The 27,265-nt window shown below is 35.4% G+C and overlaps 1 protein-coding gene across 2 annotated transcripts; it reads left to right on the top strand.

The window, feature by feature from the left end:
* LOC129261049 (major facilitator superfamily domain-containing protein 6-like) lies at positions 1-25,183 on the top strand. 2 transcript variants are annotated; one of them, XM_064114474.1, is made up of 8 exons: positions 1-205; positions 9,436-9,614; positions 12,156-12,980; positions 13,968-14,203; positions 16,002-16,215; positions 16,732-16,944; positions 20,636-20,830; positions 23,312-25,183. In XM_064114474.1, exons 2-8 carry the CDS (start codon positions 9,551-9,553, stop codon positions 23,395-23,397), a joined length of 1,833 nt encoding a protein of 610 aa, XP_063970544.1. In that variant the 5' UTR covers positions 1-205; positions 9,436-9,550; the 3' UTR covers positions 23,398-25,183. The 2 variants fall into 2 exon arrangements, with proteins under 2 accessions (XP_063970544.1, XP_054755065.2); XM_054899090.2 differs by lacking the exon at positions 1-205 and adding an exon at positions 1,803-1,923.
* Positions 25,184-27,265: the final 2,082 nt, after the last annotated feature.

Here is a 27,265-nt window from a genome sequence, read left to right as displayed (position 1 = left end):
ATAATGGTGCGACATACACTCGCCGCAACTTCTACTAAAGTTCATGGTCATATCATTATCAAGGGCCGCAGAGTAAGGATTGCCATCGCATCTCTCTCATAAAATATCTGGATGCTGTATATCTGAATGCCCAGTTTCCAACGAATCGAATTACCGAAACTCCGCTGGAAATCATTGTGTGTAACTGCAAGATTCGTTATTTCAGGTGAGCATTTAATGTAAATCTATATGCCATATGGGATATTCTACCGTGCGTGCATCTTCTTTTGGTATTGCATTTTTAAACACTATTTTCCTATATGTATTATTCACTTTTGTTGGAGATAAGAGCGGTCACGTACGTAAATATTGTTCCATCACTTCCATGGTACATGTTAGGATTAAGCGCGATTGATAAATACTACACACAAAAAATATCATAACTGCTTCTAACATTGCATGCTTTGTAATACTATTATACATTTACATTTGCTAATAAAACATAAATATGAATGCAATCGCGACTGCTTAAGTCTTGGTTATATAAACATTGATTTCTGTGTTTTATTTGATCATGGAATTTTGAGTGGCATTGGCGTACAGATGGGGAGGGGGCTCGGGGCGCTTGTCCCCCCTCCAAAAATGAATAAATAACGACTAAGGGAAAAAAATGAATATTATGTTATTTTCTTAAGACACAATTGTCAAAATATATCACAAAATTTGTTTTTAATCAAAATGTTTGCTCGCTCGCATCGCTCGCTCAAAAGTTGTTATTATTTTCCCCCGACGCGCCATATCTATCAAATTCTTTGGGCTCATTACCCCACTGGGGAGAGGCGACTATACCTTTTTCATGTTAGCCTATATAGTTTTAAATAAATAGAGAAAAGAAGGGGCAGAGGGAAACCAAAATAAAGTAAGGGATTTGAGAAGAGGGTTTTTTGTGTAAAAATACTGCAATCTTAATAATAATAATGGTCTTTATTAGGCATCAAAACATTCTTGGCAGACAATAGCTGAATTACATATGTTTGTACACAGCTAAAAGATTCAAATGATAAATTTGACAGAACAGTAGAAAAAGGGAAACACTTGATTAGTGGTACGTTATGAGGTTGATTCCCGGGGGTTGATTAAGCAGTTTGAAAAACAATATTAAAGCTGACATAAAAAAGAGTGACAAAGGAGAACGAAACATGGGCATAGTTGAGTGGAATTGTTGGTAATTGGATTAAATGGGGGTAAATAAAACAGAATAAAGATACAAATGGCGCTTTCCAAAGCTGAATGGAGCACTGAACAATGATAAGTATGCATGAGACTTGGTTCGAAACTTTAAACAAAACTCAAAACGTAATAAAAAAAAGTCCAGTCGACCTCAGCAACAGGCTGATCGGAATGAATAGAGAAAAGAGAAACAATTATTGTCCCTCTCTAGTGGATGATCTTCCTGTCCCTATGCCATTATGATCTCAGGTGTCGAACATCATAGAAAACGAATCAAACGATTATCATAATATTCGGTTTACTGATGATACTCTTTCCGCATAGAGGTTTTTAAAGACAACATTTATCGCGCCAAGTATAATCAGTTTATTATATCAGTATATAGGCCCTACTCCAACACAATTGCCCAAGTCATATTTGTGACCATTAGTTTCCTCCTGTACATAATATACAAATGCATTTAGTAACAAATCTGATATGCTGCATAGGAAAACAAAATTGTGTGAGTAATCATAATTCGTGTATAGCCATAATCCACATGCATGATATGATCAATAATACACTCAATGGTACCGTTTGAGGTCAGAACCTTTATTGTTGTGATGTGTATATGCATGAGGAAATCAATGAATGGCTTCAACAAAATAAGAATGCATTGGCGTTCCGTTTATTATTATTACGGGAGTTTTATGAGGCGCCATATTTGACGAAAAGGTGAGATATATATCCATTCATCTTTATATATTTACTATCATCTCGAATTATTTATTAGATAAATTGCCAAATCGACTTCTAAAGTGTGATATGGCAATCACAGAATGTAAACATGCAGATGACATGCAGACTGAGAGTCAGAGCAATTCATTATGTATACCATTAAACGGTTTGGAGTCGGTTTCATTTGTTTGACTGTGATACCTTTGCAAAATATAATATCGTTTAACTACGAAGAAAATAAAAATGGTTTTACCATGAGCAATATAATTGATCTATCTTATGATGGATGTATGTTGCAGTAAAGATCGAGACGGTAAAATCATATATGGCCATATGCCGTTTTATTCATTTTATCGAGCAAAATGACTCAAATTGATAAGCATACAAGCTTATACTATAATCTCTCATACAGCTTATACTCTGCTTTCAAATGACACCAATGTCATATTAATACGTCTCCATTCAGCCGAAAAATCACGCCATAATTATTGATTGTATGCGATAATTTTTTGGTGTTTTTTTGCATAGAATTTTAGGGTTTCTTTTAATTAACGGTCGCTTATTAAAATTACTTAATTGAAATAAATTGTAAAGAGTGCTGGATTATCATACTACCCACTTCAAGCTTTAAAATGAGACCAAAATTAAGTCTCTCGTCCCCTCTATACCAAAGTTATTCATGTTTAAAATATGAAACGTGACCTTCCCATAGACTTTGTGTGTACCGCTTCCCCCTCCTCAACCAAATACCCTCGCCATTTTTTCGATCAATCGCGGTGTCGCGAATTTACATGCTATTTCGCTCATTTTTTTTATAGACATGATAGAGTATATATTCAGCTTGAAAATTATACCAATTTCATAACAATATATTTCCGTTCAACCGAGATAAGCGTCAACCACCTTTTTTGTGGTGGGGCGAGTTCAAGACACATGGCCATATGGTAATATTACAATGACGTTACCATGGTTATTTTTTTTTGTTTTCTTTTTTTTAATCATTGTTATTCTCGATTGCCAGGAGAGCATTCCATCAGGAGTTGTCAAAGTGCCGGGTACCCAACCATTCCCTTGGGTGGAGAATGGTAAAATATGGATTATGATAAATTATAAGCCGCTATAGGAAATTAAAAGACGCGAGGCCACAGTGATATTTCTAATACGCCAGTTATGATTACAAGGTCAAAACCTCTTTACACCAGGATAATTAGAATGTTTAAATTTCAAATCATGGAAGAATTGTGAATTTTCAATCCTTCAATATTTTCAAAAACGTTCAAAATCTCTTTTCAAGATTTCTTTAAAAATAGTCCGGTCTGTTAGCGTCAAAAACACCCTACTTGTGGACACGGTGGACAAAAGCATGATTTTTTCTCCAGACCTTTGTTTATGTATAAGAATTAAAAATGGGGTATGCTCCAAAAAATCTGGCTGCAGGAACAGAGAAAAAATGGGTGAAAAAGTCAGAATTTATGAGTTTAGATTGGTCTGATATATAGACTAGCGCTGGTGCAAAACTCAATAGCAGTGCATTATTTTGCATTGGCTTAGTTCTTGAATTCAGACCCTTTTTGAACAGATGTTCTGTTTGTCTTTACATCTCAATGCACCAAATATCTGAATGCAGATGCTAAACAAGCCGAAGGGTGGCGGTGGAGGGGGTTGGATGTTGGTATGTATGTACATATTTTGGTCTTGGGGTAAAGATGTGCAAAACACATTTTTAGCATGTGTTGGAAATTGTGTTGCCATGGTAACAACATATTATATGGTGAAAATTGGGAAAAAACTTACAATTCAAACTGCTTCATCAGTTTTCAATTAATTCACATGAAATTCGGCACACATATTGGTATTAAAGTAAAGATGTACAAGGCACTTTTTGTGTGTTGCCATGGTAACAACATATTATATGGCAAGATTTAGGTAAAAACCTTGCAATTTGAACTGCTTCATCAGTTTTGAAACAATTTTCGTGAAAAAGGGCTCACACATTGGCCTTGAGGTAAAGATGTGCAAGAACTTTTTTCGCATTTGTCAGAGAGTGCATTGCCAGGGTAACCACATATGATAGCTAGAAATGCAGGAAAACTCATCGTGGATCAATCTACTTCTCAGTTTTCAGCCTGTGCTCATAAAATTTGACACAAATATTCATTTTGGGTAAAGATTCATATTCAGTGTTAAAGGGGAGGGGAATCCAGCCTTGGTCATAACATGTTGTGTGGAAAAGGAGAAAAATGAGAATGGTGAAAAGTTGAAAAAAATCGGACAAGCAAAATTTATGGCTGCTTTAAAATTAAGATCCCTAAGACTACTAGTATGTAGATTTCAAATTGGCAACTGGGTAAGTAAATTATGACAAGGGGCGAGGCCGCAAGGACAACTTTCCCATAGGGCTTGTACTTAATTATCAGGATTTTTGGTTTTCTCCTAAATCCCTATTCCATTGGGGCCGTAATATGAACCTGGTAGTATATTGTTTTATGTCCTCATGAAAGAAAGATATAATATAAAATAATATAAAACTTTTGAAAAAGACATTTTAGCCAATTAATTATTCCTGTACATGGAAGAGTAGTCCTTGCCTTACATCACTATGACATCACATATGTGGCCAATTTGAAGTCTTCATGGGTATAGTGATTACCAATGTTTACAACCTTTATATATTCACAACTTTCTTATGGTTTGTCCGATATTGTTCAAACTTTGACCTATAAACTTGTCTGATTTTTCCTTTTCCTCTAAAAACAAGTTTTTACTTGGGTTGGATTCCCCTTTAACGTCATAATAGCGCAGGGTATTAATCACCTTCAATAATATTTATAGGTTCTTTCTTTTTTGGGGGGGGCAGAGGAGGTCCTTAAAAACTGACAACATAAAAATATAGAAGGTTAAAGGCCATGACCATTTGGAACTTAAACACCCCTTCTATTTTTTTTTTTTTTTGGGGGGGGGGGGGCTTTAGAAAATTGCCACATAAAGAGTAAAAGGAAATTATTACTAGGAACTTAACCCCCCCCCAAAAAAAAAAAGGGGGGGGAGAAAAATCCTTTACACTTCAGCGTATTAATTTAAAGCCTAAAACATTCTGCTTTGATAAAAGATCGTTTTCGGTGCCCAATTAATCAATGTTTTATTTATATTCTTCTGCTCAGTCTTTGTTCATTTCAGTTCCTACTCTGACATTCTTACATCACTCTTTGTACTTTTGATCTTTACCATACCTTCTTGTTTTGTTTCCTCTCTCCCCCTCTTTGTCTCCCTCTCTAAGTACATTTTTCTTTGCTATTTTAATTCATTATTATCTAGCAACAATTATTCCATTTTGAATGCTTACACCTACACCGAAATATAATAACATGACATTCATTTTTGTCATAATCTTTTAAACTCCATTTTGGCTACACTCTGTCCTGAATAATACTATTAGCAATATTTAATGTCTAGTGTAAAGAATTGAAGAAATTATTGTCATGATATTATATTTTGGTAAAGGTGCATCAAACTCATATTAACAAGGTTGCAGCATTCAGAATGGAATAACTGTTGCTTGACAAAAATGGATTTAGTTATTTTCTAAAAATCCTCTGTAAAAATTTTAGTTTTATCACTGAGTTTTCCCATTCCTGCAGTTACCACCATCTGAAAGGGAAATGACTAGAATATAATTATATGTAGAGAAATAAAAGTAATCATTTGCTCAATGAACAGTGAATAAGTTTGTCTTTAAGGTCACAGAAATATACTGAAAAAATTAAATGAAAGAAAATAGAAGGCTAAAATCCATTGTGCACATATGGATATTTTTGATTTGGTATGTTATTGAGTCATGGATTCGCAAGTGAATTTCTAAAACAAGTGCAGAGATTTTTGTATGTATTTATATTTCTATAATTAGTTGCATGATTAAAAGTACACTTTAAAATATGTCAGAAAAATATACTTGGAGAGAGAGAGAGAGAGTAAAAAAAAGGAGAGAGGAAACAGAAGGAGATGGTATGGTGAAGCTCAAAATCAAGAGTGATGTGATAAAGTTAAAAAGAAAGAGTAGGAACGGAATATGAATAAAAGACTGAGTATGAGAATATAAATAAACAATGATTAATTGGGTACCGTAAACAATTTTTTATCAAATCAGAATGCATTAAACTTCAAATGAATGGTCTGAAGTGCAAAGGACTCTTCTTACCTTTTAAGGGGGGGGGGGGGCATTTGTCTGCTCAAAAAATATATCAGCCCCCTATTTTTTCGGGGGGGGGGGGTTAAGTTCCTAGTCATAATCCTTTAAATTTTACTTTTATGAGGTCATTTTCTAAAGACCCCCCCCCCCCAAAAAAAAGGAGTAATGTCTCGCTTTAAAAATGCAAACACCCCTGAGGGGCAAAGGCGTAGACTGGTTTAAGCATGGGGAGGTAGAACTAAAAGTGGTATGGGGAGGGGTGCACATCTTGGGGAGGTGGAACTAAGGTTTGGAAAATCAGCTGTTGAAAGTAGAAGGGGTACACATTTCGTTTTGCTTGCCAGTGTTGAAACTCCTCTGCCTCAGCGGAAGGTTTCACATTCACCCATGCAGTGTACCCCCAGCCTATGCCCTTGAGGGGATGCTTATTTTAAGAGCGTTTATCATTTTTATGTTCCTAATGGCCACTGCCTTTAACCTTCTTTATTTTGATGTCAGATTTTACGGACCAATCCCGCCCCTCCCCCCAAAACCTAGTAATATTACTGAAGGGGATTAATACCCCCACACTCTGGCGTGAACATTTTAATGCAGAGAAGACATTTGGAATTTAATATGAATCTTTACCCCAAGGTGAATATTTCTTCCAACTTTTATGAGCACTGACTAAAAACAGGAAGTTTGATCCACAATGAGTTTTCCTGCATTTCTGGCTATCATATGTGGTTACCATGGCAATGCACTCTCTGACAAATGCACAAAAAATGGTTCTTGCACATCTTTACCCCAAGGCAAATGTGTGAGCCAAATTTCATGAGAACTAATCGGTTCAAAACTGATGAAGTAGTTCAAATTGCAACGTTTCTACCTAAACTTTTCCATATAACATGCTGTTACCATGGCAACACAATTTCTGAGACACACACAAAAAGCGCCTTATACAACTTTACTTTAATACCAAAGTGTGTGCCAAATTTCATGAGCAATGATTGAAAACTGATGAAGCAGTTTGAATTGTAAGTTTTTTCCCAATTTTCACTATATAATACATTGTTACCATGGCAACAAGATTTCTGAAAGACACACAAAAATGTGTCTTAGACATCTTCACCTCAAGACCAATGTGTGTGCCAAATTTCATGAGAATCGGTTAAAAACAGAGGAAGTAGTTCTAACTGTAAGATTTTTACCTTATTTTTGCCATATTAATACACTGTTACCATGGCAACACAATTTCCAACACATTAAAAAAATGTGTTTTGCACATCTTTACCCCAAGACCAAAATATGTACATACACACCAACATTCAACCCCCTCCACCGCCACCCTTCGGCTTGTTTAGCATCTGCATTCAGATATTTGGTGCGTTGAGATGTGAGGACAAACAGAACATCTGTTCAAAAAGGGTCTGAATTCAAGAACTAAGCCAATGCAAAATAATGCACTGCTATTGAGTTTTGCACTAGCGCTAGTCTATATATCAGACCAATCTAAACTCATAAATTCTGACATTTTCACCCATTTTTTCACTGTTCCTGCAGCTAGATTTTTTGGAGCATACCCCATTTTTAATTCTTATACATAAACAAAGGTCTGGAGAAAAAATCATGCTTTTGTCCACCGTGTCCACATAATTTCGCTAACAGACCAGACTAAAATAAGTGATCGCAATTTCAAAGCTGAATTAATTGACAGATGTTTCATAATTCAAAAAATCCCAATGAAATTAACAAATAAGCAATATAACATAATAATAATGAAATTACAATAACAAATACAATGTAAGTTAAAAATATTACAATGTACTCAAGATAATAGTGATAAGTGCGAGATAAGATTTAAACGCTATGAGGCGATGTGTTATACTAAAGATTTGAAAGACCGTCCGAGAAGGTAAAGCGGTATACTTTATATGAAAGTATAACGATGGCATATCATTTCAAAAACTAATGAATAAAGGAAAATTGTTTTAACCAGTCAAAGTAAACTGAGTAAATCTACTACTACTACTACTTCTACTTAACAGTGGCGTACCTAGGATTTTCCAGGATTTTCGTCAGGGGGGGCAAAAAGGTCTTTCAAGCTCGTCAGGGGGGCAGGGATACATGCATGGGTGGTGGCTCGTCAGGGGGGGGGGGCAGACTGCCCCTCTGCCCCCCCCCCGTAGGTACGCTAGTCACTCCTCCTCCTCCTCCTACTACTACTCCTCCTACTAGTACTACTACTCCTACTACTACTACTACTACTACTACTACTACTCCTACTACTCCTACTACTACTACTACTACCACTACCACTACTACTACTACTACTATTAACTCCTACTATAATATAGGGTTGTTGAGGCGACCAATCCCTTCTAAGTTATGATTTAAAAGGCAAAAGGAGGTGGAGAGGGAAAAAAATAAAGGGTGAAATAAAGACAAGATGCTAAAAGACAGAAAATTTCCACTTGTTCATCACATTCGACTTTGGGGTCATTTTGTTCCTATATACCTTGTTTCCCATTCACTTCTGCTCCCCGTTTTGCTCGTTGTCCCTCGTTGTTTGCAGTGGTGTTTTTTTGTAACAGGTATTTTCTTGATTATTCTATTCAGTTCTTCTGCTTTATATTCACACAATGCCATCCGGGAGTGATTTTTTTAAAATCCCCTCCTAAGGGTATTTTTTGTCATTGACATGATCCGATGAATGAGCATCACAACAAGAACTTTGAACGGTTATATTCCGTAACCATTGAATTTAACTCTTCATCACTCAAACTCTTGTATTTTTTATTTTTTTTTAATCAAACATGATTATCATGTCACGTACGCTTTTACATCTCTTTCGTTTTCCTGTTGATCAACGAGGTCCGTCTGTGAGTGCTGGGGCTGGATTCTGGAGACCTTTAATCTCTCTTTTTCTTATTTCCTTTTCTATTTTAATTTCCCCTATTTCCTTTTAATTTAACTGGTTCATGCTCTAGTTGTTATTTTGATTTTTATATGTTATGCAACTACAAGAATATTTATTAGGAGGCTGCCCTCTACAAGCTCCGCTTTTTAGCAGCCTCCTCCATTTCCAACCTGATATGTAATAATCTTGAATATAATTTTTGTACAGGAATACTTGAAATATGTTTTGTTATTTATATGTTAAAATGTACAAAATAAACTAATTGTTGAAAATGGAAATAAACGAAATGAAATGAAATGAAATATATATATGCTAGTGCTCGGACATACGACTAACGAGAAAAAAACGTATATCGACCCCCTAATTTTATCATTTTCGAACCCTTCTGGAATTTGTTAACCCTTGCTATTTCTTTTTTCTGCAGAATCAGAGGGAAACTAGTTCTGACGTATTTTACCAAGCCTGGGGAAAATAAGATCATCGATTTGTCTGCACTCCACCAAGATCTTTAGATCTTGCATAAAGGAATCGGTTTCAAGATGGCGTGTAACATCAATAAAGACTTCCTGCACATCAAGCTGATTTACTTCACGTATCTGGGAGGTAGGTGAAGAGCACATCTTTGAATACATGGAAGAAGTTTTCAAAGAAATAAAAAAAAAGTTCAAAGAGAGAGTGAGTGAGAGATAAAGAGAGAGAGAGAGAGGGAGAGAAAGGAAGAGAGGGGAGAGAGGGACTGGCAGGGGGTCGAATAAAAAAGGTAAGTATATGGAATGGAAGAACGAATGAGCAAAATAGTCTAATGAAAATGAAAATCCACATTTTGTTGTTCCAATATTCTGACTTCATGCCATGATGATGAAAGCACTTTTTTCTGACTACTTAACCTTCATTCACCTGTGCTATTTCAGATCATTTTTTTTCAAAATTGATCCCACCTCCCACTTTCACATCTTGGTCGCTGATCGCCACAAAAATTACACACGCTTATAGCTGGGTGTAAACTACAAGACTAGAGAAAGATTTATAAAAAAAAATCAAAATGTTTTTAAAGTAATTATGCAAATAAGTGTATGAAATTATGCTTTTGCCTTTAACTCAGTTTTAATACTTAGTAGAATGCTAATTTTGGTGAAAACATTCATTTTGACATTTCTAACAAATATCTACACAAAATGATTAGCCCCAAAATTAAATTCCCTTTTTTTTTTTAATGTTTAAAGTTATTTTCGAACTTGTAATTTTTTTCGATGAACTTTGTCGGGGCCCTTTTGGGGTCATAAATACTATGCAATGTATTTTCAGTTTCCTGCAGCGCCTATACGATCCAAGACAAAGTATGTTCTCTCTAAAAAAAAAGAATTTATCATATTCTGGATTTATCAGTGATGTAGGATAAATGTAAGATAAATAAATAAATGAATATATATATATATATATATATATATATATATATATATATATATATATATATATATATTCATGAAAATCTCATCGGCGTAATGCAAGCGCGAATCGTGAGATGATTTTTCTTTTATATCCTCACCTAAAAAGTGAAAAAGTGCAAAAATAGTGAAGAGGATTTGTATCTCCCTTATCAAATTAGCGCGTGATGAAAAGGTTTGACAATTAAACCAGAAAAAATGTATTTCAGAACTGTTCGTAACTGAGTATTAATGAAGATTAACTAAGCAAAATCCCAACCCGCAGCTAGAGATAAAAACCTATGATATTTGCATTTGAAAAATGATTATTTCAGATTTTTAAAGGACTGTTTGTTAGAATTCTTGAAGAAAATAAGTCACTAATCAAAAGTTGACATGAATATTCATCTCTGGGTATATACATACAAGATTCATTTTCTAAATGTGTTGGAAACTGCATTGCCATGGTAATAGCACAGAACGGGGGTATTAATCACTTTCTTTGGTATTCATTTTCTGCGCCTTTATTCCTTTGGCTTTTCTCTTTATTTTATGTTTTCCTTTTCTGTGTTTGAGCCCCTTTCCCTTTTTGCGCCCCCTTGAAAGTGACACCCGGGGTACGTGCTCCCCTTCCACCCCTTAGATACATGTACACCAATAGGTCGTATATAAATAGATGATTGATTATGTGGGTGATAGATGTGTCAATTATAGGTGATGACTTTCAGGCAGCATCGATAAAGGAAGGCAATGGAGAAGGAAATATTCGGTTTTGCTCAAATTGGTGGAAACTCGATTGTTTCCGTGGCAACCATGGTGATCATCATCATCATCATAGAAAGCAAGAAAGTGAGATAACCACTAGCTCAGATTGTTTACTGAGCGTGAGGAGATGACTTTTATCGTGTTCAAGTACACAAAGAAAGAGAAAGGAAGATGGAGGGAGAGAGAGAGAGAGAGAGACAGGGGGGGGGGGAGGGGAATGGATGGGGGTGAAATAGGCAAATTTACCAGAAATTAGATTAACTTAATGATAATAAATATTGATGATGATAATGCTCATAAAAATAATGATGATGCTGATAACCATATAGTAATGGTAATATCAGTTACGAAAATGAAAACAGAATTCATGATTTTAAGAGAATGAAAATGTAAACAGAATTTATATTTTTAAGAGAATTAATCTATTCCATTCGACCCCGATGAAACAAAGTGAAATATTGAGTCTGTATATAATACCGAGCACGTCTTTCGGATGATGTCAATTAGCCTAATGACAGGTCGGGCTGTTCTGTAGTACAAAAAAATGTAAGCCTGTATTTAATTAACATGAAGAAAATATGTTTAGAGGCAGGTTCCGGGGGGGAGGGGATCCAGGAATTTCCAAGGGGGGGGGGGGCATTTTTGTACCGAAAAATATCTGACAAGCAAAAAAAAAAGGTTTTTCAATACCAAATCGAGGTCATTTCTTCCTGGAAGGAGATCACAAGCAAAAAAAATCACGAACGTATGCATGACATATTTTTATTTTCAAAAATATTTTTTCGGCCTTTTAAAGGGGGCGGGGTGCGTGCGGGATGTGCCCTTACCTGGATCCGCCAGCGATCAGGTAAATATTATCATGTTTCAATCGAAAACGCCTATCTATAATTGAAGCGGACTAGTTATTGACCATTTTAATCACTTTATTTTCTTTCTTTTTTCATGTTCCATGCAGCCTTTGCCTGTATGCTCCCGTACATCTCTGTGTATCTCATCCACATTGGTCTTTCCGTTTGGCAAGTGGGAATCATTCGTTCCTTGGAACCTGTTCTAACCTTCTTCTTTAGTCCACTTTGGGGAGGAGTAGCAGATAGATACAGCAAGCATAGACTAGCCACAAGTATAGCCATAATCGGGGCTGCTGTAGCATACTTCATCTTCATTTTTGTACCTCTGATGACCGGGGTGTCCCCGGACTCCTTACTGCAGGACGCGGCCGAGAACTGCTCTGCTGATACAACAGGGTGGAACATCTCCAATGACCATGATGGCATGTGCGATGATGCTGTCATTGTAGACGGACAAGGGGTGGGATATGATGAAAGTAAGATTGATGTACTGATGGGTTGTATAGAAATGTGTGCAGGTATGCCATCCAGTAACCATGGAAACCACGCAGGTATGATTGGTTATTGTTTGAGACGTGATGACGGATGGGACTGTAGCCCGTGTCCTGGAACTGAGAATCGCCACACTGAGGACATCCCAGAAGACAGTATGACATTGTACGGAATATCATGCGCGTCATCACCAACGGTCGACTTGGTTACTACAGGATCAGGAAACAAGACTGTACTCCTTCCTTCTTCTGTTCGACATACTGAAAACAATGTTAGTGTGTGCCAGCGATCTGCCTGTTGCCAATGTGTGACAAAGAGAATTCCAACACCTCGTCAGGGGGTGACCTTTGCTATATGCACAGTCTTTGCGATTTTGGGAGTGGTATTCAACTGCAACATCCTTATGTTCTTTGATTCTCTCACCATGGAACTCATCAAGGGTAAGAAAGAAAAGTTAGCAAAAAACGCGTCACATTCTCTCATTGAATGTCTCATTATTGTAACTATTTTCCCTCTGACTCTTTTCGTTTTTTCTAAGACTTGACCATTACAAATCTCTTTCACTCTATCCCTATCTCTCCCCACCACCTCCTTCGACTCTACTGGAATCGAGTGATCTCAAGTTCGATCTTATTGGTGTCGGTGTAAAGAGTATAGACTATAAAATAGCACAAACACCAAATGTGGGTTAACACAAAATAATACCAGTTATACATGTAAAGTGAGGTCCGTCATTGCGCCAGTTTCATTTAAAGCTCGATGCTGCGGCTGATGTTAAAATATCCACAACACCATGCTGCTCTTAAAGTGATGCTCCGGGCTGAAAATATTTATATCTAGATAAATAGAGTAATATTCACAGTGCAAAATGCTGAAAATTTCCATCAAAATCTGATGACAAATAGCGAAGTTGAATTTTAAAGTTTAGCAATGTATTGTGAAAACAGCATATGCACTTTGTCATGAATATTCATTAGGTGGGCTGATGATGCCACATCCCCACTTTCTTTTTCTTATGTTATTACATGAATTCATAATTATTTCATTTTGTTATACATGTGTAAATGATATGTCACACTTGTAATGAAACAGGTTGCAGCAATGAATATCTAATCTAATCAGTTGTTATTCCAATATTTTTGGTTCTTGAAGGAAAAAAAAAATCATATAATGAAATACAAAAGAACAAGTGGGGATATGACATCATCAGTTTTCTCATTGACTATTAATGAAGACATGCCTAAAATATTTAAAATGCCATAACTTCGCCATTTGCCATCAGACTTTGATTAAATTTTAGCATTTTGCTCTGTGAATTTTACTCTATTTATTTAGATATAAATATTTTTAGCCTGGGGCATCCCTTTAACACCAAACTTAAAATCACCCATTCACACTCAACTTTCTTTTACTCCAAACTGAACTAGGAAAGAAAGCAGACTACGGCAAGAATCGAGTATGGGGAGCTATAAGCTGGGGGCTCTTTGCCTTTTTGAGCGGGGCGGCCATCGATCTGTACACAGACCTGGTCAAGGCGAAGACGGATCGTTTGGAACCAGCATTTATTATGTATCTCTTCGGAATGTTAGCCTGCCTCGCCATATTTCTTCATATGAAACTTCCAAATCACAAAAAGCCCGAGGCTATGAAGAAAAATTTGAAGGTGTGTAAACATGGTAAACATGTATTGATAATAGGTTTCTTTGAATTGGAGGGGGTGGGCGATCGAGACGTAAGGAGAGCGTTTGATGAAAGGACTAGCCGGAAAATAATCCCGACAAGTCCTGTAAATTTCATATCTGACAGTTATTATAGTAATGATGATTCTCAGCCAAAATCAAGGAATCCGCCAGTCAACTTGTCAGAAAATATTATTGACATACTCTCAAGGACCGTCACAGCGGGATAGCAATTAGGGCAAAGTCGCGATGCACTTTTAATCAAATCGATCAATCCCTGATTATTAAACTTGATATTTAGATCTGATAATAGATCAAATTAAGCACTTTTCAAGCACTATGTAGGAAAATTGTGAAGTGGATATGGATCGCACTTAAGAAATAATTCGACCGCGAGCCAGTGCTTCCACTTTTCAAAACGGAACTTCCTGCATGGAATTTACTCTGAAAGTTCTTGGAATTTTACTAAATATCCTGGAATTTTCTGAACGGTTCTCCAGTCTTCCATATAAATTATGATTCTCTTCTATACACACACACAAAATGAAATATAGGGCCCAGTGCCGTAATTGAGCCAAAAATGTTAAGGGGGCAAAACATGACGTAACAGGAAAAGTTAATAAAAAGTCGCGAGCGAGCGAGCAAAAATTTTGACATTTTAATTAAAATGATCCAATTTTGTGATAGAGTTTGCCATAATATTCAGATAATATAATATCATTCCTCGAAAATGATATACTTCCTGGAATTTCTCACTTCCTGGAATGATCCTGGAAAATAGCAAAACTTCCTGGAATTTCCTGGATTCCAGGAAGAGTGGAAGCACTGCCGCAAGCTGCTATTGTTTTTTATTATTTTTACCTAGGACCGGGACGCGAAATTATTTTTCCCACCGTAGTTCCAGCATTCCTAAGGACCATTTTGTCATCTTATGAAATGATGACTCTCTTCATATTCCTCTTCCTAAGCGCGAGATGAAAATTTTCAATATTCCATTCTGAAAATGGGGACAATTTAGTTATCGGGAATTCACAAAAATTGTATCTTCTTTATTAATCTAATACCCCTTTCATAAACCCAATAAAACCCAATTATGCGGCTAATAGCAGCATAATTTGGTCGTAAAATCAGAGGAGGACAAGAGTTGCTGCTATTATCCGCATAGTAGCGGCATCGGGACAAGATTTTGAGTTTATGAACGTATTTCCAAATAATGCGGATAATTGCCATGGTGCGGTCACAAGGTCACCCTTTTCCAACACAACCGCATCGGAGGGGGCGTGTCCAGTTTTCATGACGATTATCCGCCTTTTTCAGGACGGGCGCTCGTAAAAATAATGCGGATAATTTTCGGAGTTTGCGAACGCAATTTTTATTGAATTATTCGCATTACTCTAAGGCGGCTAATTGGAGGATAGGTTTTATTGGGTTTATGAAAGGGGTATTATAAGCATCATAACGCGAATTTTATTAACAGGCCTGGGCTGCGTCTTACAAAGAGCTGCGATTGATCCGATCAATCGCAACTATGGAAAGCCAGCAATGTCAACATGTAAAATGCATGTTTGTTCGAAATTTGTTCTAGATATAAATGTATTATTCATTGATTTCTTGACAATTTGGTGTGTTCTTCATTGTTTACAAAGGACATATTACAAATTTCTTGTTGAAAAAAATATGACACTGATGGATTTCTATAGATTTGAAACTTAAAATGATCAATTCTTTATACTTCCATAAAGTATGTTGAATTGATTAATTTAATTGAATATTCTATTGCAGACAGTATTGTGCGATTGGGAGGTAATCCTGTTCCTCATCGTGGTCGTTGTGACCGGTATCTCCTTCATTTTAAGTTTCACCTATGTGTTCATCTTCATGAAAGAACTGGGCAGTCCCTACTTGCTTCTTGGTCTGGCTGTCACCTTAACCGCCATCGCTGAAATCCCTTTCATGTATTTCTCAGGAGCTATAATCAAGCGTGTTGGTTACGCAGGTAAGAACGTTTTGGCATCAAAGGACTATGAAGACATGCCATGTGAGCTCTAACATTACCTCTATCATTGGCTTAATTGTCTCCCTGTTTATTCCCTAGCTGTCGCCATTATTTAGACATGAAAGTAGGCCTAAACAAATAATGAAATAATGAACTGCCCTAGCCCATATTGCAAGACATAATGTACTGACGACATTAATTTTAATTCTTCCCGTGCTTCTTTGCTCCACATCCAAATAAGACTTTCAAATAATTTCAATCGATCTCATTTTCACCATTGAACATGTTGAATGTGGGAAGCAAGATCATAGTGGATAAGGCTGTGAAATTTAAGGGAAAGTATTCACTCTCCCCAGAATGTATCAGGCTTAGATTAGTGCTCAGAAAAAAGTAGGTTCATTAGTTATGTCAATTTGTAATTTTATCATGGAGTCTAATTGCAGGCTCTTCGAATTTTATCTTCTGTAAAGGAAGATATGTTCACTAACTCGTCATACAATCTCATGTCTTTTACAGGTGTGATGTATATGACTTTAATAGCATATGCTATCAGATACTTTGGTTACTCATTTGTTTACAACCCTTGGCTTATCCTTCCCGTTCAACTTCTTCATGGTATAACATATGGTCTCTCGTGGCCCATGTTTACAGCATTCGCCAATAAAACAGCGCCTAAAGGGATGGCCAGCACCCTTCAATCAATAGTTGCCTGTTGCTTCATGGGTTTTGGTAAGTCCAATCAGGGAATTGTTAATGAGACAGATCACTGGTCAATTAAAATTTCAAATTGTTTTATTCTCTCAGTAAAACCTTACATAAAAAACAAATAATACAAAGTTGAAATACATGTAATACAAATCGATGTACAAAACAGTCAAAATTGCATTATGGTTCAGAATCGTACTGAGGGGTAACAACCAAAGGGGGGAAAATCCTTATAATTATAGGCCGACCCATCAACAAATGAAAAAGTGACATAAAAAAAGCAATAATAACATTCGGGGATATAGTAAATAATGTTTAAAAAATAATACTTGAAAATACACATAAACAATGAACCAAGACATAAAAAGTGCAATTCCCTATAACACATTTGCAATCATTATAATAATACAAGCGTATACATAATTCATTCAGCTATCATGGCTATTGTAGTTCGCAAAAATGAATCCTTTGAATGTTGTTTTGAATAAATTACAGTAAGTGTTTTTGCATTACGTATTTCATCTGTCAGTGAATTCCAAACTACAAGACCCTGATAAATGATGGATTGTTGTGACAGTGACGTTCTTATTTTAAGAGATGAAAATTATTTGCATTTCTAGTAGGATAATAATGTATGTTGCAATTCAGGTTAAAGTAATTTCATTTTTTTTCAATTCAATTTTTTATTCATTCAAATTCAAATAGGTTATTGATATATGTCATAAATGTTTAAAAGTTTCAAATTATAAAGTATGGGTTAAACTTAAGTATGGGCTAAAAAGATGAATGATTTAATATTCTTATTGCACGTTTTTCTAATTCTAAACGTCTATCAAGATAAATGTTGGCTGCACCTCCCCATACATAAATACCATAATCAAGAAAAGGGCAATAATAGCATTGTAAATCATTTTTAAAATCACAGATGGTAACATTTTGATTCTGAATAATATTTCTAAATTCTTTGATATTCTATTACAAATGATGTTAAGATGGGGTTTCCATGTCAACTTGTTATCAATTGTCACGACAAGAAATTTCAAAGATGGGACATGTTCAATAGCCAGCAAGGCCTATGGTTATTTGATCGATATCAACATCATGAAATTAGTTTTCTTTACATTAACTGAGTTTGTTCACATACAACCAATTTGAAATGTAATTAAGATCATCATTAAAATACTTTGTAATTCAAATGGATTTTTATGTGACAGAAAGGTGCTAGTGTCGTCGGCAAATAAAACGTACTTTAAAACCTCAGATGTATTGCACAAATCATTGATATAAAAGAACAGAGGTTCAAGAATGGACCCTTGGGGCACTCCACACCGTAGAGGCTTCCTCTCTGATTCAAAACCTTTGACAGTGACAAACTGCTCCATACGTTGCAATTAACTTTTGAACAAATCATTCACAGCTCCTCTAATACCATAAAGTTGTAATTTGTAAATCAAAATATCGTGATCGAGCGTTTCAAATGCTTTACTTAAATCTAAAAATATACCTAGCACCACTTCTTCATTATCAATAGCATTTGTTACATTGCGAATAAAATTGGTTAAAGCATGATATGTGGAATTCCTGGCTCGAAAACCACACTGATTTAAAAACAAAATATTGCACTTTTGAATAAAAGATAAAAGACGATTGTATATGCATTTCTTAAAGACCTCTGAAAAAACTGGCAAGACGGAAATTGGCCGATAATTTGATAGCGCTTCTCGAGATCCACTTTAAAAAATTGGAATTACACGAGGTAATTTCAATTTATCTGGAAAAACACCACAGTTAAAACATTCATTAATCATTTCAGACAATGGTTTTCATATAAAAATATTGAATTTCTTAACAACTTCCATACTAATATCGTCATAACCGGCACTTGTATTGCTCTTGAAATTCTTAATGATATTAACAATTTCACATGGAGAGGTAGGATTGAAATGTACTTTCCAACATGGTTATTATTACATGAAACAACATTTATTATTCAGGTTGAATCCAACTTTGACAAAAAACCATTAAAAACATCTGAAATTACCTTTTCATTAAAAACACTACCATCATCAAGAACTATTTTACTAACATGAGTTTTCTTATTCTCTTTACCTAAAGCCATGTTAATGACATTCTAAGTTTTGGTCATGTTTCCTTTTGCTTTATTTAGTTGGTTTCTACAATATTTTTTCTTAGCTTGCTTAATCTTATCAACAGTTTTATTTCTAATTTGTTCATATACAGTATTTATATATATTGCTTTATTATTCAAATAGAGTTTATATAACCTGTTCCTCTTTTTCATGAGTTTTTTATTTATTTCTTCATTGAACCAAGGTGCACGTATAACCCTTTTCTTTATTCTTACACGACTCATACGCCTTTGTGAAAATATCATGAAATTTATCATAAGTTTCACTGGTATTCAGATTAAAAAGTACCACTAAGTGTTATAAAAAAATTAATGTGCGCAAATTGCAATATGTTATCATCATTTATATCTCTTTTATAAATAAAATTGTCCTTTCTCGGTATGCTTCGATTTTTATGAGCAATACGAAATATAGGAAAGTTGTCACTGATATCCGATATAAATAGCCTGAATGACATATTTCGGGATCATTTTGTAAGTGATCAATGAGAGTTAATGAAATTGATGAAATACGTGATGGATATCTGATTAAAGGAAACAAGTTGTTAGAAAGCATTGTATCAAGAAATTCATCTACCTATTGCACTTTGCCCTCATGTTTTATGTTAAATCACCTATCAAGTATTTCTTTTCTGATTGCACAATATGTAAAACTTCATTTAAATAAGTTAAAAATTGGTCTGTCGATAGGTTGGGGGTATATACAATAGACCAATTAAAATCTGTTGATGGTCAATATCAATTTCAGCCAATAAAATTCCTGTTGAAGAAGAACTCAAATTCATATCTACTTATATATACTTTTCTCATTTAGTGAATATCCTTGCGTATGTACATCCCCACACCTCCAACTCTCTTTGATTTACGTCCATTGCTAATGAATACATGATTATTAATATCACAAAAATCAACAAATCAATTCTAATTCAACCAGGTTTCGGCTAAACCTATGATTGTAGATTGTAAAGAAAGCAAAGAATAAAAACGACGACAGGCTGTCAAAATTTTGAAGTAGGCTTCTGCAGTTAAAATGGAAACAACTAAGATGCGAGGTTTTTTTCATGTTTACATTTTTTTAAATAGTTTTCCTTCAAATCTTATATAATTGAGGTAACATTTGAAGAAGCTGAATACCATTACATCCAGCAATGCAAACATTGCAAACAGGAGCCACAGGTGATAGACCGGTTTTGTCATTTTAAGTGATGAGTTAAAAAGAGCGGAGTCCTGGGAAATGGAAAGAACAGAAAAAGGGAGAAAGAAATGTACAAATTGATTTTCATAGATGATATACATTGGCCTTTTTATCACAAAAAAGATGTCACCATTACGTTTGCCTAATGCCTATGACCACCGTCAAACAATACTCCAAATTCCTCCTATCCCCGGTTTGCGGCAAAATCTTATTGTGAAAAAAATATGTGATGTGGTGTGGATGTGGACTTCGAATATCGCATGATGAGATAGTGCCAGATGTATAAGGGCACTTGACCATGGTGAGCACGTGCACTGCAAATACTAGGGGAACATTACTTTTCCATTCAGCTTTCTTGCTTCCTATTGTAGGTGCTGGAGTTGGTAATGCTGTGGGTGGTATCATCTATGAAAACTATGGTGCGAGGCTACTGTTCAGGTGTACCGGGACTCTCTGTCTTTTGACACTTGTCATCTTTTTCTTCATCACCGTTTTTGTCATGAGACGAAAAAAGAAAGAGGAGGAGGCAGACGTGGATGAAGAACCGGAGAAATGCAAAATGAAGGGTATGAAATTCATTTATTTATTTCCGCTTTTTACTTAACATATAAGGCCTACGTACAATAAATCTTATGGAAACTTTGAAAAGATGAAAATATGGAGGAGCCAAAAGGAACAGGAAATGGTGTATTTTAGTGAGAGACTTTTATTGTATGTTCTCAGTTACGTTTGGTTAAATAGGGAAATTTTCTTGAATATCATCTGTTAATGTAGCTCATGTTAATGAGAATATTCAGATGCGTGATTCGTTCAATTTTTCAGTAAACGACGTGCAATGCCATTAATGGCTGAGTTTAATATTTCAGAAGAGATTTAGATTATATTCTTGCTATAATACTTGACCACAATATAATGACTATTTTACAACTTGATGATTTTCAATTCAGCGAGATGCCTATATTTTATTGAACCCGAACAAAAACAATGTTCCCTTAGTTCTGATCTGGGTTATTTGGGCGTTATTATGATAACGACTGTAACTTTACAACAGAACACACCATCAGGTTCAAAGGTATAATCTTTTAAACAGGATCGATGCATCAGGTTGGGCAGGATGCACAACGCATCTTAACTCTTTTTTTAAATACAAACAGACGTATATACAAGAAGGAAAGACGAAAAACGTGCCAAGAGACAAGATGAACTGAATGTCTTGCACGGGCAAGACGAAAGACTTACGTGCGTAAAGAGGAAAAGGCAAAAGAATTACACTGAGTGGACAAGACGAAAGGCTTGCAATAAGGCAAGACGAAAGACTTACAAGAGGGCAAGGCGAAAGACTCACATGAGGACACAAAGGCGAAAGACTCAAGAGGACAAGACGGAAGACTTACAAGAGGACACATAGGCGGAAGACTTACAAGAGGACGAGACGGAAGGCTTACAAGAGGACAAGACGGAAGACTTACAAGAGGATAAGACGGATGACTTACAAGGATAAGTCGGGGAGACTTACAAGGGGGCAAGACGAAAGACTTACAAGAGGTCAAGACGGAAGACTTACAAGAGGACACATAGGCGAAAGACTTACAAGAGGACAAGACGGATGACTTACAAGGATAAGTCGGGGAGACTTACAAGGGGGCAAGACGAAAGACTTACAAGAGGTCAAGACGGAAGACTTACAAGAGGACACATAGGCGAAAGACTTACAAGAGGACAAGACGGAAGACGTACAAGAGGACAAGACGGAAGACTTACAAAGATAAGACGGGGAGACTTACAAGAGGGCAAGACGGAAGACTTACAAGAGGAAAAGACGGATGACTTACAAGGATAAGAAGGGGAGACTTACAAGAGGGCAAGACGGAAGACTTACAAGAGGACAAGTCGGAAGACTTACATGAGGGGAAGACGAAGGACTTACAAGAGGGCAAGACGAAAGACTTACAAGAGGTCAAGACGGAAGACTTACAAGAGGACAAATAGGCGAAAGACTTACAAGAGGACATGACGGAAGACGTACAAGAGGACAAGACGGAAGACTTACAAGAGGACAAGTCGGAAGACTTACAAGAGGACAAGACGGATGACTTACAAGGATAAGACGGGGAGACTTACAAGAGGGCAGACGAAAGAATTACAAGAGGTCAAGACGGAAGACTCACAAGAGGACAAGTTGGAAGACTTACAAGAGGACAAGTTGGAAGACTTACAAGAGGACAAGATGGAAGACTTACAAGAGGACGAGACGGAAGACTTACAAGAGGACAAGTCGGAAGACTTACAAGAGGACAAGTCGGAAGACTTACAAGAGGACAAGACGGATGACTTACAAGAGGACAAGATGGATGACTTACAAGAGGACAAGACGGAAGACTTACAAGAGGACAAGATGGAAGACTTACAAGAGGACAAGACGGAAGACTTTCAAGAGGTCAAGATGAAAATAATATACAAGACAGAATTAGACTTATGCGGGTGTCGATTACTTCAGGGGCAAGATAAACAAAATACAAAAGTTTACAGTAGGAATTAAGAGAGACTAACGAGAGGGTATGATACTGGTAGTGGAACATTCTGATCAGACAAGAGGCCCTTTGGTCGAACAATAATCTTGCTATTCTCAACTTTTGTCTTATCTGAATGTAGTGGCGCCACTGGGTCGAGATAAAAGGCTACAAGAGCTAGGGCCTTGCAAAAGTACATGACGAATTGTTTATTAAGAAGGCAAAACCTTTAGCTTAAAAGAACCAAGACAAGACCTTTAGGAGAGAAGACGAGGCAAGATGAAATGCTGGCGAAATGTAGTTTATAAAAGGGATCGATTACAACTGAGACGAAAGAACGACAAAAGGGTAAAGGGTAGGGCAGAAAATTGACAAGAAGAAGATAGATATTGTTTTGCAAGACGAGGACTTACGACACTCGAGGCGAAAGCGATAAAAAGTTTAAACAAAATACAAGTATGAAACAGTTTGCCTACATTTTCATTATTAAAGTAGTTAATCTATCGTCTTTTTCTCTGTGTCTTTTCCTTTATTCAGATGCCCCCTGTGACGCCCCAATTTGGGAGGATATCGAGAGAAGTGAAAAGGAATGTAGTACGGATCAGGATCAAGATAATGTTTGACAAAATAATATTAATCCTGATATTCATTCAGTGAACATAATATTGGAAGAAAGTATTGTTCTTCGCAGGCATTTTACGATAGCTACCAAGGATTTGGAACGATGTATTGATAAATTAATATGCAGTAAGATGTCGTCGTTGATCGTTGACATACAAGCATAATATTAATTGCCCGGAAATGACGCCTACACTCTCCACGACGTTGGACGGACGTTAATTGATAGCTGTTTGTTCCAAATAATATTTATCATCAGATCATACATTGTTGAAATGCACTTCCCGCGGTAAATTGCTTAAAATAGAAATGAAAAGTTCTTCTTAAAGGACTACTGATCAAAAAGAGATGTTTAAAGACTTATTCTGTCAAATACTGCATTTCATGAGCGCATTAACACGAATCGTGAAGTTATAAAGTAACTGTTAACACATCTAGCATACGTGGTCAGCGTGGTGCAATAACTGGGGGGGGGGGGGGGGGTATTGTGCATACTTGGCAAGGTTCAGTAGAGACAAAATAATAAATTGTTATTATTATATTATAAGAAGTAGCCTTTTATATTTTATTGTCTGAAATCGAAATCCTCCGAAAATTCATTATGCCCAAATGATGGTGGGCCCGGCAGCCACTATGTAATTCTATCTCTAAATCCTAACAAGGCCGCGCTTTTTTGGGGTGTTATGACCGGGGGTGTTGATTTGACCCCCTTGAGATCTCGGCCGCCGATCCGCGTGAACGCCATGAAAACTGGCATGATAGTATGGGATGTGATTTGCAAGGCTGTATGGTTAATTTTCCGAAATGATAAGATTTTTTTTAATATGAATTACGTTATGCTTACACTTTTTCCTCTATTCACTAAGAAAGCTCCTATAATGCTAATTTTTTGGTGTTGATATTTGTATAATGTCTAACAATTACAAAGGAAAAAAAAAGAACTTATGTATTTCGTTGTTTTCTGAATTTCTTATGTATATTTATTTGTTTTTCGACCTTTTGTTTTTCTTTGTTTTTTCGCCAAATTTATAGCAGAAACCTTTTGAAGCATAATTATGTTAAAATCAATTAATTTCAGCCAATGAAAGTAAAAATAGTCATCTTTATGAATAAGATTTAAAAAAAAACTAATTTACATTGACTTTGTACACAAAATCACGTTTTTGAAGCAATTTGGGGTCTGACGTGGACTTCTGGATCTGAATGGGTGATGTACAAACGCCTGGTGTGGCAATCCCATACACTAACGTAATGTTGCGTAATTTTTCAATCGCATACCCGGGCATCATTATTAATTGGTCTCAAAGATGCGCAAGACTTGGAAGTATAAAGTAAGCGAGCGGCGCGGTCGACAAATTTCGCGCAGCGGAATGGCCGCGGAAAATGTCGAGGGGGGGGGGGGTGATTCAACTCCCCACCGGCGGTTTTAGGGTTAAATCGCCGAACGACAAATACCCTTCTTTTTAACGTCTTTGGTCTGACGCACCCGGCTTGAGCTCCCGATTTCGGTTGTAAGGTGGACGCTCTATACTTATTGTGCCAACACACCGGCATGCCGCGGCAGTAGTATAGATTATTATTATTATTATTTACTGCTACTACTACTCCTACTACTAGTAATAATGATAACCAATCAATCATTGGAGCTCATATTGCGTCACCAGCTGACGATATACTTTTAACTGAATTTAACGAAATAGAATTTGTTTGAAGACGAACATTCCTAATGTAAAAATGGTAATGTGTGCTACCAAGTGGATAAATGTATTGTATTAAAATTATTTCTGAAAGAACCGATCGTGAAAAATAACTTGAATTTTGTGCAAATTTCTGGGTGTTTTTATACATAATTTTGGATCGTTTGCATGGGCGGATCCAGCCTTCGCCAATAAGGGGGGGGGGGGATTTTTTAAGCCACATTTTCCCAGATCGGCCGCTTGAAGTTGAATTTGTTCGTTTCTTTGAAAGTGTAGTCCTAATAGTCACTTCTAAGCTATATTCTTATAAATCAACATAAATATATGATAATTTCATAGGCCTTATTTAAATAGTGCGAGCGCGAAGCGCGAGGTATTTTAAAAAAAATGTATTTTGTCCTAAAATTTTGGCAAAATTGAGGATAGGGGAGAAAAAAGAAAAGCAGATAAACGAAGAGAGAAGAAAGAAAGACTTTTTTACTTTTCAAATGAAAACTTTATTTACAAATCATAATCACACATGTCATATATACAATAAAAGAATTGTTTTGACATGAATATTCAAAGGAAATCAGGTGGCACAGTTTTTCAACTGTTGATTATAAACACAGAAGTAAAACCAAATGTTATATGAGCCATCCATTACTGCCCTCGCTAATGGTATAAAGTAGTTCATTCACTGATCCACTAATCGTTTGGCTACATCGTCTAAAAACAGAATTCTGTTTTAGACGATGTAGCCAAACAATTAGTCGCCTCTTGTCGAGGCCATGTCGGCTGCTTTCTATGAGGCGCCGAATGTACCAATATTATATAGAACAATTATTTGTTATATAATCATTATTTATTAAATAATAACTATTATTTATATATAATTTACATTTTATTTGTAAATAAATACTATTATATAAAATATCATTTCTAATTATTTATATATAATTCCAAGTAATACTTCATTATTTGTAAATAATAATAGTTCGACATTCCATTATTTATAAATAATGATTATTTGTTTTTCATTATTTATAAATAATGATTATTTGTTTTTCATTATTTATAAATAATGATTATTTGTTTTTCATTATTTACAAATAATGATTATTTGTTTTTCATTATTTATAAATAATGATTATTTGTTTTTCATTATTTATAAATAATGATTATTTGTTTTTCATTATTTACAAATAATGATTATTTGTTTTTCATTATTTATAAATAATGATTATTTGTTTTTCATTATTTATAAATAATGATAATTGGTTTTTCATTATTTATAAATAATGATTATTTGTTTTTCATTATTTACAAATAATGATTATTTGTTTTTCATTATTTATAAATAATGATTATTTGTTTTTCATTATTTATAAATAATTTGTTGAGTTTTCCATTATTTATAAATAATGATTATTTGTTAAATAATGAAAACGTCTACTTCATTATTTATAAATAATTTTTTCGAGTGCACCATTATTCTCATTATTTATAAATAATCATTATTTAATGTTCGAGTTTTCCATTATTTATAAATAAAGATTATTTGTTAAATAATGAAATATCTACTTCATTATTTATAAATAATAATTTTGTTTCAATATCCCATTAATCATTATTTATAAACAATTTTTACAGTTTGCCATTATATACAAATAATCATTATTTATATACAAATAACCATTATTTATTAAATAATGCCATTATTTATTAAATAATGCCATTATTTATTAAATAATGCCATTATTTATTAAATAATGGAAAACTCGCTATAACATGCAAATGTGGGACCGCCCATGATATGAATATTCATGATGCGATTTCCTTTTTCGTGATTTTTCTTCACAAATTTTTGTCCATTTCCTCTTCATAATGACATTTCTTGAAGCAATTTTCTAGGGATATGGTCTGATTGTAATATTCTTCATTTTCTATATAACTTCGTCTTCGTAGAAATATCAAAAAGTGTAATTTTATACGATTTTTCCTACAGTTCACAATCCCCATAGGCGCGCGTGTACGGTAGGGACAACCGGTGAATCGACGGAGTGCTCTTCATCGAAATACTACGTTGGTTGGTCCCCGGAAGTGGCGGGCGGAATTTAGCCCGAATCTTAGATGGAAGTCGATCAAGTGCATATGAGCTGAGAGAGTGAAATATCAGTGTACTTGTACAGGCCCT

The sequence above is a fragment of the Lytechinus pictus genome, unplaced genomic scaffold (genome assembly GCF_037042905.1).
Source record: "Lytechinus pictus isolate F3 Inbred unplaced genomic scaffold, Lp3.0 scaffold_19, whole genome shotgun sequence".
NCBI lineage: Eukaryota > Metazoa > Echinodermata > Echinoidea > Temnopleuroida > Toxopneustidae > Lytechinus > Lytechinus pictus.
Note: the sequence above shows the minus strand (reverse complement) of the source record. Positions and strands in the feature narration are given on the sequence as shown.

Coding starts and splice junctions, on each gene's coding strand:
- LOC129261049 (XM_064114474.1), top strand. CDS start 9,551: ATGGCGTGTAACATCAATAAAGACTTCCTGCACATCAAGCTGATTTAC. Junction 12,981..13,967: donor CACCATGGAACTCATCAAGG/GTAAGAAAGAAA, acceptor AAACTGAACTAG/GAAAGAAAGCAGACTACGGC. Junction 14,204..16,001: donor CTATGAAGAAAAATTTGAAG/GTGTGTAAACAT, acceptor ATTCTATTGCAG/ACAGTATTGTGCGATTGGGA.